This window comes from Phacochoerus africanus, chromosome 8, assembly GCF_016906955.1.
Source record: "Phacochoerus africanus isolate WHEZ1 chromosome 8, ROS_Pafr_v1, whole genome shotgun sequence".
Lineage (NCBI taxonomy): Eukaryota > Metazoa > Chordata > Mammalia > Artiodactyla > Suidae > Phacochoerus > Phacochoerus africanus.
Genome location: NC_062551.1, coordinates 55,013,071 through 55,033,079, shown reverse-complemented (window position 1 = coordinate 55,033,079; position 20,009 = coordinate 55,013,071). Strand labels below are relative to the sequence as shown.

Sequence of the window (20,009 nt, the reverse complement as noted above, 5' to 3'; positions counted from 1 at the left end):
TCCTGTGGCTGTGCTATAGGCTGGCAGGTGTAGCTCCGATTCAGCCCATAGCCTGGGAACCTCCATATGCTGCAAGTGTGGCCCTAAAAAAGAAAAGAAGACAAAAAAGAAAAAAAAAAGAAAATGAACATAGATGCAACACCATGACTAGGTAATCTGCAAACCTTCTTCAGACGCTGCTAATTATCCCAATAATGTCCTTAACAGCAAAAGAAACCCCCACAACATGCACTGCATTTGCTGCCCTATCTCTGTGCTCTGTTAAGCTGGAATAGTTCTTCAGTCTTTCTTAGACCTTCATGATATTGGCAATTCTTTTTTTTTTTTTTAATGGAACGCTTCACGAATTTGCGTGTCATCCTTGTGCAGGGGCCACACTAATCTCTGTATCGTTCCAGTTTTAGTATATGTGCTGCCGAAGCGAGCATGATCTTGGCAATTCTAAGATTAGAGACCATATACTTCTAGAATGGCCTCAGTTTGGGTGTGTTGGATGGTCCCTCGTGATGAGATGTAGGTTACACGCTTTTGGCAGGAACACCCCACAAGGGACACCATGTCCTTACAATCAGGAGCCTGTGATGTCCACTTGCCAATCACTGGTGACATCGGTCTTGATCATTTGGCTAAGCTGGTGTCTGCCAAGCTTCTCCTCTTAAAAGTTACCCTCTTCTTTTTGTAATCCTAGTAGACCCCCTTTTCCTCAGAGAATACATTTCAGGATGGCTGAAATCTCGGATAGTACTGAACCCTTTATATACTATTGTTAACCTAAAGAATAAAACAGCTAGTTATTTTTACTAGCAAAATGGGCTTATTCAGGAGCAGCAGAGAATTGCAATTTGGGATGAGCAGGCTATAGCAAAAGCCATAGGCAAGTCTCACAAACAAGAAAGCCACCTCAGGAGTTCCCCAGTGGCCTAGTGGGTTAAGGACCTGGCATTGTCACTGCTGTGGCTTGGGTCGCTGCTCTGGCCCGGAGACATCTACATGCCACAGGTGCAGCAGGGGGGGGGAAGAGAGAGGGGGAGAGACAGAGGGAGAGGGAGGGAGAGAGAGGGAGAGGGAGAAAACTTAGAAAAAAACTGGAGAAATTAGGAGGAGATGTTTTAACCAAAATATATTGGAGAAAAGTGAGAGTTCAGGGTGGCAATGGTTTCTTATTACTATTGTTGCCATGGTAGGTGATTTCTTGTAGAAGATGCAATGTACCTCTTTTCAAGTTGGGGCTTACCTGTAATTGATGGCTCTTTCCTGCTGGGTGTTCATGTGGCTATTTGCCCGGAAACGCACATGAGGTTGTCGTGGCTGCTGTAACCCATTGGCACAAACTTGGTGGCTTCCAGTAACACGCATGTACAATTCTCTTATCGGAGGCTAGACGTCTGAACTGGATTTCACTGGGCTGCAGTCAAGGAGTCAGCAGAGCCATGCTCCCACGGGGCAGGGGCAGTCTCTAAGGGAGCAACCATGTCCTGGGCTTTTCCGGCTCCTAGAAGCTGCCTGCATTCCTTGGCTAGTGGCCCCTTCCTCCAGCTTCGAAGCCTGAGGCATAGAGTTTTGTCTCTCTGACTCTGCTCCTCTTCAATTCTGTCACATGGCCAGACACCAAAGGTCACCTCGTGTATGGTTCCATTTATATGAAATGTCCAGAATAGGCAAATCCATTGAGACAGAAAGATCAGTGGTTATTGAGGGCGGGCCTGGGGGAAGGGCGATTCCGGGGTGACTAATTAATGCTACAAAGTTTCCTTTTAGAAAGTCTATTCAGCAAGCATTGCTGGGAAACCTGGACAGCTGCATGCAAAGCAATGAAACTAGAACACACCCTCACACCATGCACAAAAATAAACTCCCAATGGCTGAAAGACTTAAATATACGACAGGACACCATCAAACTCCTAGAAGAAAACATAGGCAAAACACTCTCTGACATCAACATCATGAATATTTTCTCAGGTCAGTCTCCCAAAGCAATAGAAATTAGAGCAAAAATAAACCCATGGGACCTCATCAAACTGAAAAGCTTTTGCACAGCAAAGGAAACCCAAAAGAAAACAAAAAGACAATTTACAGAATGGGAGAAAATAGTTTCAAATGATGCAACCGACAAGGGCTTAATCTCTAGAATATATAAACAACTTATACAACCCAGCAGCAAAAAAAGCCAATCAATCAATGGAAAAATGGGCAAAAGACCTGAATAGACATTTCTCCAAAGAAGATATACAGATGGCCAACAAACACATGAAAAAATGCTCAACATCGCTGGTTATAAGAGAAATGCAAATCAAAACTACCATGAGATATCACCTCACACCAGTCAGAATGGCCATCATTAATAAATCCACAAATAACAAGTGCTGGAGGGGGTGTAGAGAAAAGGGAACCCTCCTGCACTGCTGGTGGGAATGTAAGCTGGTACAGCCACTATGGAGAACAGTTTGGAGATACCTTAGAAATCTATACATAGAACTTCCATATGACCCCGCAATCCCACTCTTGGGCATCTATCCGGACAAAACTCTACTTAAAAGAGACACGTGCACCCGCATATTCATTGCAGCACTATTCACAATAGCCAAGACATGGAAACAACCCAAATGTCCATCGACAGATGATTGGATTCGGCAGATGTGGTATATATACACAGTGGAATACTACTCAGCCATAAAAAAGAATGACATAATGCCATTTGCAGCAACATGGATGGAACTAGAGAATCTCATACTGAGTGAAATGAGCCAGAAAGACAAAGACAAATACCATATGATATCACTTATAACTGGAATCTAATATCCAGCACAAATGAACATCTCCTTAGAAGAGAAAATCATGGACTTGGAGAAGAGACTTGTGGCTGCCTGATGGGAGGGGGAGGGAGTAGGAGGGATCAGGAGCTTGGGCTTATCAGACACAACTTAGAATAGATTTACAAGGAGATCCTGCTGAATAGCATTGAGAACTTTGTCTAGATACTCATGTTGCAACAGAAGAAAGGCTGGGGGAAAAATGTAATTGTAATGTATACATGTAAGGATAACCTGACCCCCTTGCTGTACAGTGGGAAAATAAAAATAATAATAATAAAAAAAAGTTTCCTTTTAGGGGGATGATGACAATGGCCTGGGAGTGGATGACAGTGACGGCTGTACAACACAGGCAGTGTTAATGGCCCCTGCACAGCACGCATTCAAATGGTTAAAATGGTATGTGTATATTTTCCCACAATTTTAAAATTGCAAGAAAAAAAAGAGAGGTTGGCCTCCCAGCCAGACTTCTGAATCTCACTCTGACCTTTTGTCTCCGTGACCTTGAGCAAGGGACTTGACCTCTTGTGCTTTGATTTCCTCTGGGGATAACCACAGTTGCTTCTTTGAGAGCTGTTGTGTGGGTGCCGAAGCTCTTGCTCGCTAGTGGAGGCTGCTCCAGAATGGGGGCCTTGGGCCACCTGCCCCGAGCCTTTGCTTTGGGTCCAAGGAGACCAGGGTTCCCTCGGTCATGAGGCCTCTTTGGCAAACTGTCTGCCTGTCTGAGCCAGACTGACCCCCTGTCCTCTCCAGCCTCCTCCAGGTCCTTTCTTCTGGAGGCAAGTGCCTGCGACCCAGCAATGGCCATCAGGACCCTGGCAGGCAAGGACCAGATGAGTCTGGACTCCCTCTTCCCCGAGATGATTTTGTGGACCCCAGAAGGCTTTCTGCCTATGGCTTCGGAGTTTCTGTCATGGTGCAGGAGAAACAAATCAGACTAGGAACCATGAGGCTGCGGGTTCGATCCTTGGCCTCACTCAGTGGGTTAAGGATCCGGTGTTGCTGTGAGCTGTGGTGTAGGTTGCAGATGCGGCTCGGACCCTGAGTTGCTGTGGCTCTGACATAGGCTGGTGGCTACAGCTTCAATTAGACCCCTAGCCTGGGAACCTCCCTATACCGCAGGTGTAGCCCTAGAAAGACAAAAAAAAAAAAAAAAATTGCCTAGACAACGTAGGAATTTTACGTTCCTGTGGGCCAGTTTGATTCAGTCAAGACCTTCTGCTCCTCCCAAAACTGGGAGAAAGGCTTTGGTGGGAGTTACTCTAGGACTGGGAACTGGGAGGTGCAGGGGCGTGGGAGGTTGGCAGGGTGCTCTAAGCTGGGACATTGGGAATGAATTAAATGATGGTCTACAATCAGTTGTCTAGGAGTTCCCACTGTGGTGCAGTAGGTTAAGAATCCGTCTGTGGTGGCTCAGGTTACTGCTAAGGCATGGGTTTGATCCCCAGCCCAGCACAGTGGGTTAACGCATTCACCATTGCTGTAGCTTCAGTGTAGGTCCCAGTGATAGCTCAGATTCAGTCCCTGGCCCAGGAACTTCTGTATGCTGTGGGTGCAGCTATAAAGTAAATAAGTAAATAAAATCAGTTATCTAACATTCTGCAGCCTTTTGATTACCTGGTTCAGTGGCCAGTGGCGGATTTTGCTTCATCCCTGAGCCTTATTCTTGGAGTCAGGAGTGGGGGTTGGGATCAGAGTTGGGGACTGGGATGGAGGGTGATGTCGGCGTGGCTGGCACAGTGGCTTGGTAGCTTTTTATATTTTTTTGTCTTTTGTCCTTTTAGGGCCGCACCCACGGCATATGGAGGTTCCCAGGCTAGAGGTGTAATCGAAGCTGTAGCTGCCGGCCTATGCCTGAGACACAGCAACGTGGGATCCGAGCCGCGTCTGCAACCTACACCACAGCTCACAGCAACGCTGGATCCTTAACCCACTGAGTAAGGCCAGGGATGGAACCCGCAACCTCATGGTTCCTAGTCGGATTTGTTAACCACTGCGCGAACTCCAGCTTGGTAGCTTTTTAAAAATGTTTCTTAGGGCTGTCATGTATGGGTGCGCAGGTTACCCACTGCACAAGCGTGCGCATCTCAGCGGCCTGGTTTGCACCTTCCCTTCCACTGCTATGTATATTATAACAGTTTTCACGCAGACGACCGTAAGCGGCCGTCATGTCTGAGATAATTGGTATATTGTATCGATTGTCCGACAGACGGCAGTAAAGAGCAGTAAAGAGCCGTGTAAATGGGGGGCTTTGTTCTACTTTCTGCCTAGGCGCCTGTGAGCCAGCGGCGGCCCTAGATGTTTTACCTGTGGGCCAGTTTGATTCCGTCGCCCCAGATCTGCCCAATCAGAATGTTCCAGCCCAGGGAGCAAGCGGCAGGCTCTAGACCCATGACCTCTCCTGCCCCAGAGCGCTGGAACGACATGCCCCTCCGTGATGTAAAATTGGCCCTTGCAGGAATCAGTGACCTTCAAAGATGTGGCCGTGGACTTCTCCCTGGAAGAGTGGGGCCGCCTGGGGCCTGGCCAGAGCGAGCGGTATTGAGATGTGATGCTGGAGAACTACCAGAACCTTCTCTCGCTGGGTGAGGCCAGCCCTCTGCCCTCCCAGGAAGGGGCGCGATCTGTGGGGATTCCGTGGGATCACGTGGTACCCTCCCTGCTCCTCTCACGGCCCCTCTTCTCTCGCTGCTGGCTTCTCCCAGAGCCCCAGCAGCCCCTCTGTCTGTCCCACAGAATCTTCCGCCTGTGCCCCCCGCCCTCTTCTCCTGCTTCCCTCTCCCTGCGCAGGGACCTCAGGCTCCACGCTGGGATGCTGCCTGGTCCAGAGTCCCAGACTCACAGGTGCTCCCCGGATGTGTTCCGGTCCACAGGCTCCATCTTGGAGTCTTCTTCCCAAAGCACATGAACTGCGTTCCCCAGACGTATCTTCCCGAGTCCACTTTCCACCCACCAGCTTCCCAGGCCCCCTCCACACCCCCTCCCACTGGCCGCAGCCACTGCAAGTGCAGCATCTCAATACTGACCTGCTTCTCCTGCTGCTTCCCCTGCCTCATCATTGCTTGGCCCCACATCTGATCTCCAGATCAGATGCCCAGGCATCACCCTCACCTTCTCACCGCTCTTCACTGATAGCCCATCATGTCCCGCCCCTGGCCCTCTGCCCCTCCCCTCCTCTCTGTCCCCACAGCCCTGCCCTCCATCGTCCTCTCCCCTGGACTGTGGTCCAGCTCCACCTCTGGCCTGTTTTCCCTTTTCCCTCCATCTCTCGATTCCCAATTTCTATTTCATTTTTTATTTTTTGTCTTTTTTAGGGTCGCACCTGCGGCATGTGGAGGTTCCCAGGCTAGGAATGGAATTGGAGCTGTAGCAGCCTGGCCTACCCCACAGCCACAGCAACATGGGATCTGAGCCGCATCTGTGACCTACACCACAGCTCATGGCAATGCTAGATCCTTAACCCACTGAGGGAGGCCAGGGATCAAACCTGCCTCCTCATGAATACTAGTCAGATTCATTTCCACTGAGCCACAACAGGAACTCCTCTCTTCTCTATTTCTTTTTCTGGCTCCTCCATCTCTCTTCTTCGCTGTAAACTGTGGAGATGTGCAGGCTCCGTCCTCAGCCGTCCTCACTCACACAACTTTTCCTGGACAAACTCTGCAAAAGCTTAGCTTAAACTTCTGTGCGGGGGTCCCCAGGGCTGCTCCCAGGGTCAGTGATTGGAGAAAACTCATCAGGGACTCTGTGTCCAGGGGTTTTAGGGGGGTCTGGTCACATGGGCACTGTCTACCTGGAACGCACGTGTTCAGCAGCAACCAGGATTTTTTAAAATTGATTTTATTGAAGTGTAGTCAATTTACAATGTTGTGTTAATTGCTGCTCTACAGCACAGTGATTCAGTTATGTATATTGATATGTATATTCTTTTTTTTCTTTTTCTTTTCTTTTCTTTTTTTTTGCTTTTTTTTTTTTTTTTTTTTTTTTTTTTTGCTTTTTAGGGCTGTTGTATGTGGAGGTTCCCAGGCTAGGGATCTAATCGGAGCTGCAGCCACCGGCCTACAACACAGCCACAGCAACACGGGATCCGAGCTGCGTCTTCCAACTACACCACAGCTCATGACACCACCAGATCCTTAACCCACTGATCAAGGCCAGGGGTTGAACCTTCATCCTCATAGATGCTACTCAGGTTCATTAACTACTGAGCCACAAAGGGAACTCTTATATATATATTCTTTTTCATTATGGTTTAGCACAGGATGTTGAATTTAGTTTTCTGTGCTAGACAGTTGGTTCTTGTGGTTTATCCATTCCATAGATAGCAGTTTGCATCTGCTCAGCCCAAACTCCCAATCCCTTCCTCCCCCAGCCCTCCTCCTCCTCCTCTTCCTTGGCAGCCGTGAGTCTGTTCTCTCTGTGAGTCTGTTTCTGTTTTGTCAGGAAGTTCGTTTGTGTCATATTTCAGATTCCACCTATAAGCAATATGGTGTGGTATTTGTCTTTCTCTCTCTGGCTGCCTTCACTTAGTCTGATCATCTCCAGGTGCATCCATGTTGCTGCGAATGGCATTGTTTCATTCTTTTTTTATGGCTGAGTAGTATTCCATTGTGTATATGTACCACATCTTCTTTATCAGTGCCTCTGTAATGGACATTTAGGTTGTTTCCAGGTCTTGGCTATTGTCAGTGGTGCTTCTGTGAACATTGGAGAGCATGTACCTTTTCCAGTTAGAGTTTTATCTGGATATATGCCCAGGAGCTGTTTTGAACTGCTTAGGCACAGGGAGTCCCTTATCAGTTAGGGAGTGCTGGAACCCTCTGGAAACCCAGGTTCCCAGATACCAGCAAGGGCTTTGCTGGGGAGAGCCATCAGCCTGCTGTGTTAACCCTTTTCTGTACAATCTGCAGGTATGGATGAGGTCCCTTCAGTCTGTCCCCTGAGCTCCAATTTGTGCAGCTGGTAGCTTCCAGAACACCTCCCTGGGACAGTCCCGGTCCCCCTGATCCCTGTCCCCACTGAGCTCACCGTGGCCCCCTGGAACTCCTATGGTTCCTCCATCTCAGGGACAATTCTCTGCCCACCCCATCACCAGGACAAGACCCTCCATAAGCCTAGGTGACCTGGCCCCTGCCAACTGCCTCAGTGGCATCACCCTCCATTCTCCTCTCCTGTCATGGGAAGGTTCTTTTTTGTTTGTTTGTTTTTTTGCTGCTGCCCCCCCCCTTTTTTTCCTCTCCTTTCTTGGCCCCCCTGCAGTATATGGAGTTCCCAGGCCAGGATCACATCTGAGCTGCAGTTGCAGCCTACACCAAAGCTGCGGCAATGCTGGATCCTTAACCCATTGTGCTGGGCTGGGGATCAAACCTGCATCCCAGCACAGCAGCGACAGCGTCAATCCCGTTGCACTACAGTGGGAACTCCAGAAGGTTGTCATTTAAGGTGGGCACTGTTTTTTTAGCATGTTTGCTCCTAAGAATGATCAGTAGGGAGTGTGTTAGTTTCCTAGGGCTGCCGAACCAAATCGCCACAAATGTGGTGCCTTAAAGGAGCAGCAATGTAGGCATTCTTATTGTGGCTCAGTAAGTTAAGAACCCCACGTGGTGTCTGTGAAGATGCAGGTTCAATCCCTGGCCTTGCTCACTGGGTTAAGGATCTGGGGTTGCTGTGAGCTGTGGTGTAGGTCGCAGATGCGGCTCAGATCCTGCATTGCTGTGGCTGTGGTGTAGGCTGGCAACTGCAGCTCTGATTTGACCCTTAGCCTGGGAACTTCCATATGCCTCAGGTGCAGCTCTAAAAAAAAGAGATAAAGAGAAAGCAGAAAGGTATTCTCTCTCAGTTCTGGAGGCCAGGACTGCAAAATCGAGGTGTCCCCAGGCCGTGCTCCTCCTGAAGGGGAGAGTCCTTCCAGCAAGTTCCCAGGCCAGGGATCGGATCCAAGCCACAGCTGTGACCTGCACCACAGCTGCGGCAACAGCTGGATCCTTAACCCACCGTGCCAGGCTGGGGATTGAACCTGTGTCCCAGTGCTCCGGAGATGCTACCAATCCCTTTGTGCCACAGTGGGAACTCCTTCAGTCATCTATTTTGTTGCACCTGGTCTGTCCAAAATATGATCATCGTGGCACCTGATGATGTCAATCATAATCCATCTATAAATTATTCGTGAGATCATTTTCATTTTTCTCTCTATCAAGTCTTCAGAATGCCATGTGTGTTTCCCACTCAACCTGAACATGGAGCAGGAACCTTAAACAGTGATGTAATCATTAGGTGTCCAATGTATGCATCTCCCCTGCAGACCCAGGCCCTGGGGCCCAGCCTCATGGCCTCCCTGTGACCGTGGTGCCTGTGGCCAAGTCTCGTGTCTTTTCCAGGGGCAGGACTCCTTGGGTCCAAACCTGAAGTGATCTCCCATCTGAAGCGAGGGGAAGAGCCCAGGATGGAGGAGAGAGGAGCCCAGCGAGTTCCCTGTCCAGGTGGGTGAGGATGGCCAGAAGGTGTGAGCCGTCTTCTGGTCCTGTCGTGATCCGTGACGGTCATTCGAGACTGAGGCAGCGTAAGGTACAAGGCCTCCCTGTGGGCGCTGGGTTCCAATCCCAGCTCCACCGCTTCCTGGTTCTGTGGCCTTCGAGCAAGTCATTAAGCCCCTCTGTGCCTCAGTTTCCTCATCTGAAAAATGGGGTCAATAACAGCACCCGGGGCCTGGAAGGAACAGGTTAGTTAACACATGCTGAGGGCAGCCCAGCGCCTGGCACCCAGGAACCCACTGGTCTGAAGAGGCGTGGTCATTACTGAGAATCACTTGTGTAACCTGGCCTGACGTGTTGAGGGACAGGAAGAAGCCAGCTTCCTGCCCCCACCGGCCCGTGACCTCATCAGAGGCGGGGACAGAAGCATCTTCATTTCCACCACTGTCCATCCTGCTGTGGGGCCAGGACTTGCTCCCTCCGACCCCCTTACTCACTGCAGCCCCATCAGCCCCCAGTCCTGGCCCTCCTGCTATCTCTGCCCAGTCCCCTCCTTTCTTCCCCACAGCTCTGGCTCAGGCCTCAGCTTCCCTGTCCTGGACCCTCACCCCAGCTCATCTCACACACAGCCCCCACGGGGTCTTCCTACATTGAGAGCTGATCCCACCCTTTGCCTGCTCATAGCCCTTCTGTGGCTCCCCAGTGCCCCTGAGACAAAGTCCTAGCCCCAAACCTGGCATTCAAGGGCCTGCCTGGTCCAGCCTGCTCTGTATTTGGCCCCATCTCTCATCACTATCCACTTGGTGGAGAGTGGTACCCCACAACCTGACCTTACTCACTGAAGCCCCTGTCCCTACCTGAACTTGAGTGTGTGTTCCTATCTTTGGGCTTTTGCACATGCTGTTCCCTCTGCCCAGAACACCCTTCCCTGCTGTGTCTGCCTGGGCAAACACCTTCACGTTTCTCAAGATGAAGGCTACAGGTCACCTCCTCCAGGAGGTCCTCCCTGACTTCCAGGCTGAGTGACCTGCCCCTTCTTGGTGCTTTCACAGCTTCTTGCTTCAGCTGCTATGACTGCCCTTGTTCATGTAGCAGTTTTAAGAGTGTAGACTCTGGAGCCAGACTGTCTGAGTTCAAATCCCAGCTCTGCCACACACAGGCTGTGTGACTAGGGGTAAGTGACTTAAGCTCTTGGTGCTTATCTGTAAAGTGGGGACACAAGTAGTACCTGCTTCATTGAATTTCTTTTGGAGACTAAATTAGTTCACAGCTAGAAAAGGCTTGGAACAGCCTGGAACATAGTAAACATTTAGTACCTGTTACCTATTGCAGTAATAATTATTATTATTCTACTAGTTATTGTAATCACTTGGTGTATATTAGTCAGCATAGCTTTTGCATGTAAAGAATCAACCTGAGAAGTTCCCGTTGTGGCCCAGTGGGTTAAGGACCTGATGTTGTCTCTCGAAGGATGTGGATTTCATCCTTGGCCTTGCTCAATAGATTAAGGATCTGATGTTGCTGCAAGATGAGGCATAGTTTGTAGATGCGGCTCGGATCCAGTGTTGCCATGGCTGTGGTGTAGGCAGCAGCTTCAGCTCAGACTGGACCCCTAGCCCAGGAAGTGCCAAATGCTGCAGGTGCAGCTGTTAAAAAAAAAAAAGTATCAGTAGTTCCCATCGTGGCTTAGTGGACGCGAATCTGACTAGCATCCATGAGGACGCAGGTGTGATCCCTGGCCTTGCTCAGTAGGTTAAGGATCTGGCATTGCCATGATCTGTGGTTTAGGTCGCAGACGCAGCTTGGATCCCGTGGTTGCTATGGCTGTGATGTAGGCCAGCAGCTACAGCTCTGATTGGACCCCTAGCCTGAGAACCTCCATATGCCAGGGGTGCAGCCCTAAAAAGACAAAAACAAAACAAACAACCAAAAAAAGAATCAAATTGACTTAAGCAAAATTAGACATTTTTTTTGACCCATGTAAGTGGCAAGTATTGCTGTACAAGATTTCAGGCATAGATGGATCTAAGGTCTTGAATGGTATCCTCAGGGTGTGCCCCCTCTCTCTCTTTTTCTCTCCCTCCTTCTCTCCCTCCCCCCAAAGTGTTGATTCTGTCTATTTCTAGCTTCAGTCCATCTTCAGGCCTTTCCAAGTGGTAGTCAATGATGTGGCTGCCCATAATCTCAAATCTATTCTTTTTTTTTTCTTTTTATGGCTGCACTTGTGGCATATGGAGGTTCTCAGACTAGGGGTCCAGTCGGAGCTGCAGCTGCCGGCCTACACGGCTGAGGGCTGAAGAACGGGCACTGTGAAACTTAAGAAAAGGTTAACATTGGAGTTCCCGTCGTGGCGCAGTGGAAACAAATCCACCTAGGAACGATGAGGTTGCGGGTTCAATCCCTGGCCTTGCTCAGTTGGTTAAGGATCCGGCGTTGCCATGAGCTGTGGTGTAGGTTGCAGACGCGGCTCGGATCCGGTGTTGCTGTGGCTCTGGCGTAGGCCGGTGGCTACAGCTCCGATGAGACCCCTAGCCTGGGAACTTCCATATGCCGTGGGAGTGGCCCAAAGAAATAGCAAAAAAAAAAAAAAAAAAAAAAAAAAGAAATAAAAATGAAAAAGAAAAGGTTAACATAAAACAAGACACAGAGACTTTTATCTTAATCGAAGGTGGGAACCGGGGGACTCAAGATCTCACGGACTGAGAGCACCGCCTCAAGAAACCACACTGCTTTTGTTGTGCTCTTGAGGATGACGTCAAGTGGGGAGGGGGCTGCAGGTGCAGAATATAGTTTTTTAAATTTTTTTAGAAGTCACGTAGCTGGTTAAACCTTTACTCTGACCTTTAGACATTTAACAACCAAATTCGTTGTCAGGTGTTCTCTCTATGCACAGCATCTAGAGAACCACCATTGTGTGTCAGCAGACGGCGTGCCTATCTGCCGCAACCCGGTGTGCCTAGGTCTGCACCTCATTCTCCTTGCTGATGCATATCCTGTTAATGACCCCTCATAAACCCTTTGGGCTCATGAGGCTCATCTTCCTCTTAACAGGACGTACCAGGCTGTGCAAATGGCATGCCTATCCGCACAGGTCCAGCACGCCTAGACCAACGCGTTATGTCCTCATTCAGCTGACCACATGAATAACTTATGCCTTTTGGTGTTTGTTCTTTTTTTTTTTTTTTTTGTCTTTTTGCCATTTCTTGGGCCGCTCTCATGGCATATGGAAGTTCCCAGGCTAGGGGTCGAATTGGAGCCATAGCTGCCAGCCTACGCCACGCAGGATCCGAGCAGCGTCTGCAACCTACACCCCAGCTCATGGCAACGCCGGATCCTTAACCCACTGAGCAAGGCCAGGGATTGAACCCGCAACCTCATCGTTCCTAGTTGGATTTGTTAACCACTGAGCCACGACGGGAACTCCTTTGTCTTTGTTCTTAAGCTTAACTTACTTGCTAGCACCGTGACTGTTTTTCAAGCAGGAATATAGGGTAAAGGTAAAGCAGGACAAGATGGAGTTTTCAGCATAGAAAATAGAAGGCAAGAGGCTAGGAAAAGATTGTAGAAACATGTCTCCTGACACTACACCGCAGCCACAGCTACACCAGATCCAAGCTGCCTCTGTGACGTACACTGCAGCTCATGGCAATGCCAGATCCTTAACTCACTGAGTGAGGCCAGGGTTTGAACCTACATCCTTATGGGTACTAGTCAGATTCATTTCCTCTGTGCCATGGTGGGAGCTTTCTCAAACATATTCTGCCTAGCAACACCATATCTAAATCTAAAGGAAGATTCTTATTGGCTCTGTTTGGTGACAAAATATTCTGACTGGCTATGCTCACTCCTGATGTGGGAGATGGTGGAGACAACGATTAAGAGCCCTACCAAGACTACATGGAAATTGTGGTTCTTCAAATGCAGGGATGTTGAGGAGGTAATGATATGTCCAAAATATCTGAGTACAAGCCTCTTTCTTCCCCATCTCTGAAGACAAGGGTGAGATGTCTTATGCAGCACAGAGTCACCCACCCCCAGCATTGTGTTTGGCACATAGCAATTATCCCTTTAACCCACTGTCAGGCCAGGGATTGAACCCACACCTCTGCAGTGGCCCAAGCCACTGTACTTGGATTTTTGTTTTTGTTTTTGGTTTTTTTTTTGCTCTTTAGAGTTGCACCCTCAGCATATGAAAGTTCCCAGGCTAGGGGTCGAATTGGAGCTGCAGCTGCTGGCCTATGCCACAGCCACAACAATGCGGGATCCAAGCCATATTTATAACCTATACCACAGCTCACAGCAGTGCTGGATCCTTAACCCACTGAGCAAGACCAGTGATTGAACCCATGTCCTCTTGGATATTAGTTAGGTTTATTACTGCTGAGCCACAAGAGATTTTTAACCCACTGCACCACAGTGAGAACTCCTTGAAACCTTTCTTTTTACAATTACAATGATCTATATAGTCAGCTTCTTTTGTTCTGGGATAGACGAAATTCATATTTTCCCTTTCTTTCAGACTTGGAGACAAGCTCTGCAACTACGCAGGAGACACTTCCCATAAAGAATGTTTCTGAAGAGGCAGCTTCCCCAAAGGGAAAGATGGAGGGTATTTTAAGGGCAGTGCTTGGAGACACCAAGCTTGGGGGCTCCTGGACATGAGGCTGTCAACGAGAAGACCAGGGAAATCAGAAGAGGCATTTGAGGAGGTTGTTTGCTCCTCCCAAGGAAAACACCTGTGGGGAGAGGGGCTGTAACGAGATTGGGAGAAGCTTCAGGCAGACCTCAGCCTTCATCAGGAAGCAAAGGCTGCCTGGAGGAGAGAGGCCCAAGAAGTGGAATGGGACAAGAAAGAGCCTGAAATACCAAAGGACCTTTGTAGAAAATAAACCATTTAACTGCACAGCATGTGGAAAGCCTTCATCTAGCATTCCAACTACGTTCTACACCAGAGAATTCACACTGGAGAGAAGCCCTACAAGTGTAACAATTGTGGGAAGGCATTCAGCAACAGTTCATATTTCATCCAGCACCACATCACCCACATGGGAGAGAAGCCCTATACCTGCAATGACTGCGGCAAAACCTTTACCCAGAGCTCCTCGCTCACTGAGCACCAGAGGATCCACACTGGAGAGAAACCCTACAAATGCAAGGAATGTGGGAAGGCCTTCACCCAGAGTTCCTCACTCATCAAACACCAATGATGCCACACCAGAGAGAAACCCTATAAATGCAGCCAATGTGGGAAGTTCTACTCACAGATGTCCCACCTCACCCATCACCAGAAAATCCACACGGGGGAGAAGCCGTACCAATGCAAACGAGTGTGGCAAGGCTTTCTGTCACACTTCCTCCCTGACTCAGCACCAGACAATCCACACTGGAGAGAAGCCCTACAAGTGTAATAAGTGTGGGAAAACCTTCAGCCACAGCTCGTCCCTGACTCAGCACCAGCCAGTTCAGACTGGAGAGAAACCCTATGAGTGCCCCAAGTGTGGCAAAGCCTTCAGCCACAGTTTATCCCTGACCCAGCATCAGAGGATTCATACTGGGGAGAAGCCCTACGAGTGTCCTGAGTGCGGGAAGGCTTACACACAGATTGCTCTACTCACGAGGCACCAGAGCATTCACATGGGGGAGAAACCCTATATATGTAATGAGTGTGGAAAGGCCTTTAGTCACACCTCCTCCTTTACTCAACACCAGACAATCCACACTGGTGAGAAGCCCTGCAATTGTAATGAATGTGGGAAAACCTTCAGCCAGAACTCTTCACTTACTTGCCACCAGAGAATTCACACCAGAGGAAGCCCTATGAATGCAAAATTTGCAAGAAGGCCTACACCCAGATTTCCCACCTCATCCAACACCAGAGAACTCACACCAGAGAGAAACCTTATGAGTGCAGTGGGTGTGGGAAAGCCTTCAGCCGGAGCACCTATTTCATCAAGTATCAGAAGATCCACACAGGCGAGAAGCCCTGTAAGTATAAGGAATGTGGGAAAACATTCAGTCACAACTCATCCCTCATTCAACATCAGAGGATTCACACCGGTGAGGAACCCTATGCCTGTAAGCAGTGCGGGAAAGCCTTCAACCAAAGCATTCACCTTATTCAGCATCAGAGGATTCATACTGGAGAGAAGCCCTACAAATGTAAGACCTGTGGGAAAACCTGTACTCAGATTTCACACCTCATTCAACACCAGAAAGTTCACATGGGTCACATAGGTCACAAGACCTATATGTATAAAGCATGCGGAGAGGATTTCAGCTGGGGTTCACACCTGGCTGAACATCAGAGACTTCATACTGTGCACAATTTTGAGAAAGCCTTTGCTTAGGGCACACAGCTCACTGATCATCAGAGAACTCGTGCTGAGTAGAGAGCCTGAGAATGAAATAGAGGTGGTGATCCTGCTGTTAGATTTAGTCGAGCTTGCTGAGCTGCAACAGGAACTCCTCATTTGTCATTTTTAACAGGTGCATAATATTTCAGGCTATTGTTTCTAGAATTTACTTAACCAAACTCTATTAATGGACATTTGGGAGTGTTTTTAAATTTTCTTTCCCATCATTGGGCATATATTATTTAACACTTGTGCAAATTACTCCATAAGATGAATTCCTAGAAGTTAGCTTGTGGGATCATAGAAAGTCCATGTTTAAAATTTTGTTAGTTACTGCTAAATAATCCTCCAGAAAAGGATGACTCAATTTACATAACTCCCGAAAGTATATATGGCTGCCTGTTTCTCTCTTCCTCCACTTCCTTCGCAAATACTCAGTATTAATCATTTTTAATTTTTAAATTTATTTTTCTTAAATTCTTTCTTTATTTCTTTTTGCTTTTTAGGGCTACACTCATGGCATATGAAAATTCTTAGGCTAGAAGTCAAATCAGAGCTACAGCTGCCATCCTACGCCACAGCCACAGCAACACCGGATCCTTAACCCACTGTGCGAGGCCAGGGATCAAACCTGTATCCTCATGGATCCTAGTCAGTTTGTTAACCACTGAGCCATGAAGGGAACTCCCAATCTTTTTTTTTTGTTTTTAATATTTCTAATCTAATAAGGAAAAGTGTCCTATGGATAGTGAGATTAATCCTTTTATGCATTTGTTGATGTTTGTTTTCTTTGAATTGCTTATTTGTATATTTTGCCCTTTTTAATTAGGCTGCCTTTTTGTATTGATTTATAGGAGCAAGTCTTTATGTAGCACACATTAACTCTTCAGTATATACATTATTAGTATTTCCTCCTAGTTATTTCTCTTTCAATCTTGTTTATGGTGTGTTTTGCTATACAGAAAATTTTAATTTTTAGATATTCAGCTCTATCTGTATTTTCCCTTATAGATCTTAGACCTACTATCATGGTAAGAAAGGCCTTCCTCATTCCCAAAATTATGAAAAAAGTTCTCATAAATTTTATTCTAGCACCTTTATGGTTTTCTTTTTTTTTTTTTGTCTTTTTAAGGCTGCACTTATGACATATGGAAGTTCCCAGCCCAGGGATCATTTCATGCAAGTTAGAGCTGCATTTGTTTTTGTTTTTTTTTAATCTTCTTTTCCGTCATTGGACATATATTATTATTATTATTATTTTTGTCTTTTGTCTTTTGTTGTTGTTGTTGTTGTTGCTATTTCTTGGGCCGCTCCCACGGCATATGGAGGTTCCCAGGCTAGGGGTTGAATCGGAGCTGTAGCCACTGGCCTACGCCAGAGCCACAGCAACACGGGATCCGAGCCAAGTCTGCAACCTACACCACAGCTCACGGCAACGCCGGATGGTTAACCCACTGAGCAAGGGCAGGGACCGAACCCGCAACCTCATGGTTCCTAGTCGGATTCGTTAACCACTGTGCCACGATGGGAACTCCTGGACATATATTATTTAACAGTTGTGCAAATTATCTTCACAGCAGTGACCTGAGCCACAGCAGTGACAACACAGGATCCTTAACCACTAAACACCAGGGAATGCCCCAGTTTATCTTTTAAACAAGAACTCTTAGCACCTTTATGATTTTAAGAATTAAATTTTTATTCCTTCTAAATTTTTTATGGCTTATGGTGTAAATTTTTAGTTTTTAGAGGCTGCCTGAATTCCTTGGTTTGTGGCCCCTATATCTTCAAAGCCAACAGCATAGCATCTTTAAATCCCTCATCCTAATATATTCTACCATGTATGTAATTTTCTCAGCACATTTGGTTCCCTCCCTTCTGAAGACTCCCTTCTTTACCAAGATACTGTTGTAGGATAATTGGATTTTTAGTCTGAGAGGTTAATCTTGAATCTTGCCTTTGCCATTGTGTTGCTTAACCACTAAGCACCAGGGAATTCCCCAGTTTATCTTTTAAACAAGAATAATAAGCTATACGGTTTGGGGAGTTCCCACTGTGGCACAGTGGGTTAAGAATCTAGCTGCAGAGGTTCAGGTTGCTGCTGAGGTGCAAGTTCAATCTCCTGCCAGGCGCAGTGGGTTAAAGGATCTGGTATTGCCTTCAGTTATAATCCCTGGCTCAGGAACTTCCAAAGGCCATGGGTGTGGCCACTAAAAAAAAAAATGGTTTGGGTTTCAAATTACAAGAAACAACTTAAATGAGCTCAATCAAGAAAGATAGTTTAGTAGTTGAGTAGCCTAAAGGTCTAAAACAAAGCGTTAATCTTGTTTATCCTAACACTTCAGGATGCCTTCAGTGGCAAGTAAAAGAAAACCCTGGAGTTTCTGTTCTGTCACAGTGGAAACGAATCCCACTAGGAACCATGAGGTTTCCGGTTCAATCCCTGGCCTCAGTGGGTTAAGGATCTGGCATTGCCATGAGCTGTGGTGTAGGTCGCAGATGCAGCTCGGATCCAGTTTTGCTGTGGCTGTGGTGTGGGCCCTGACTACAGCTCTGATTCAACCCCTAACCTGGGAATCTCCATATGCCACAGGTGTGCCCTAAAAAAAAAACAAAACAAAAAAACCCAACTCAAATTGTCATGGGAAGAAGTCTGTACATAAGATAAGCCCCAGCTACTGTACATTCATATTTCTCTACAATTCACTTGAGATTTGTATGGTTTTTATTTCACAGTTATGTTATCAAATAATTTTTTCTGATCACTATTTCATTCCTATCTCAGCCCCTTGCCTGTTTACTTACTAGTACTTATCATAATTTCCCATCATAATAGGTCTCCTATTTACTGCTTGTTCTGACTCCCTGAAGGTAGGTCTTTTTGTGTCTTTCACCACTATATCCCAGCACCTAAAGAACTGTCTGGAACATAGCAGATCTTGGAAAATACTCACCGATTGATTTACTTCAATACTGAAGCAAGCCACTCCCACCCCCATTTGCATGGTAAGAAAATGGTAGTTTCCCACACCCTCAAGATTGTATGCCATACAGCTTTGAGTTTTAGCCAGTTATGTAAGTAAAGATGGCATTTTTTCTTCTTCCGTTTTTTTTTTTTTTTTTTTTTTTGTCGCCCTGTGGCACATGTAGTTCCCAGTAGGGATCAGATTCTAGCCAGTTGCGACCTATTGCTGCATCTATGGCAACGTCTGGTCTTTCAACCCACTTTGCGGAGCTGGGGAGCCTGCATCTTGGCGCTGCAGAGATGCCCCCAATCCCGTTGCGCCACAGCAGGAACTTTTTTTTTCTTCTTTTCTTCTCTTCCTGGCCATCTCTTACTCGCTCCTCAAAGCTTCATTCAAGACCCCTCCGCTGAGAAACCTTCCTTCCATCAACTTTCAGTCCTGCCCTACTCAGTTTTCCTCCTGTCTTTGTTCTCTAACATGTGTTTTCCATTAAGTTGTTTTTTGTTTGTTTGTTTGTCTTTTCTAGGGCCGTTCCCACGGCATATGGAGATTCCCAGGCTAGGGGTCTAATCGGAGCAGTAGCCACTGGCCTACGCCAGAGCCACAGCAAGCTCGGAATGGCGTCTGCAACCTACACCACAGCTCACGGGCAACGCGGGATCCTTAACCGACTGAGCAAGGCCAGGGATCAAACCCGCAACCTCATGGTTCCTCCTCGGATTCGTTAACCACTGCTCCACAACGGGAACTCCTCCATTAAGTTCTATGAGCAGAGCACCCTCTTTTATTAAGCATCCCTATTATTTAAAAGCGCCTCTTTTAAGGGGCCCTCGCCAAGCGTCAGTAATTAGTTGCCGTGGAGACAGGCTGGCTGTCTCTTCCGGGAGTTGACGGTTGCCCTGGAAACGGACGGTGGTGAGGATTAGCTTTCAGAACGTAGCCTGTGATTGGTGGGTGGAGAAGAAAGAACTGCGTAACCACCTCCACTCCACTATGGAAGATAGAAGAAGCCTTTGACATCTGTGAAACCTAAGCGAAGGCCTCCCAGGACTCCATGGTTCCGTCTGCCTTTACCATCAGCGGACCGTCCCTCCGAACAGCCGGAATTCCGCGGGGATCTGGGAAATGTAGTTAAGAAGTCTACGCAGGCGCAGAGGCAAGCCCGGTACAGGGGCTGCGCACTCAGCCGCGCCGCCCTCCCAGGAACAGGGCGTGAGGTGCCGACTCTAAGTCCAAGACCCAATTGCCAGGTGCAGCGGGGTTAAAAATCCAGCATTGTCTCTGCAGCAGCGCGTGTTTGATCCCCGGCCACTGCAGTGGGTTAAGGATCTGGTGCACCTGTGGCATTAGGTCGTAACTGCGACTCGGATTCAACCCCTGGCCTGGGAACTTCCATAAGCTGCGAGTGCC

At 47.7% G+C, this 20,009-nt stretch overlaps 2 protein-coding genes and 1 non-coding gene across 3 annotated transcripts in view; 2 read left to right on the top strand and 1 right to left on the bottom strand.

Moving 5' to 3' along the window:
• The window catches only part of IZUMO2 (IZUMO family member 2), a 33,775-nt gene extending 19,550 nt beyond the window's left edge, over positions 1-14,225 (top strand). The window contains 4 exon segments of the mRNA XM_047791355.1: positions 3,574-3,640; positions 5,266-5,395; positions 9,188-9,289; positions 13,800-14,225. Of these exon segments, the coding sequence (XP_047647311.1) occupies positions 3,574-3,640; positions 5,266-5,395; positions 9,188-9,289; positions 13,800-13,942 (442 nt within the window). The 3' untranslated portion in view covers positions 13,943-14,225.
• Positions 325-428, bottom strand: LOC125134745 (U6 spliceosomal RNA). Its single transcript, XR_007136754.1, has one exon. It is a non-coding gene; the product is annotated as a U6 spliceosomal RNA (small nuclear RNA).
• LOC125133232 (zinc finger protein 420-like) lies at positions 14,121-16,108 on the top strand. The gene is given in 4 exon segments (XM_047791354.1): positions 14,121-14,135; positions 14,209-14,604; positions 14,606-15,086; positions 15,089-16,108. Coding segments are annotated over 4 exon segments (1,431 nt in total). The 3' UTR covers positions 15,628-16,108.
• Positions 16,109-20,009: the final 3,901 nt, after the last annotated feature.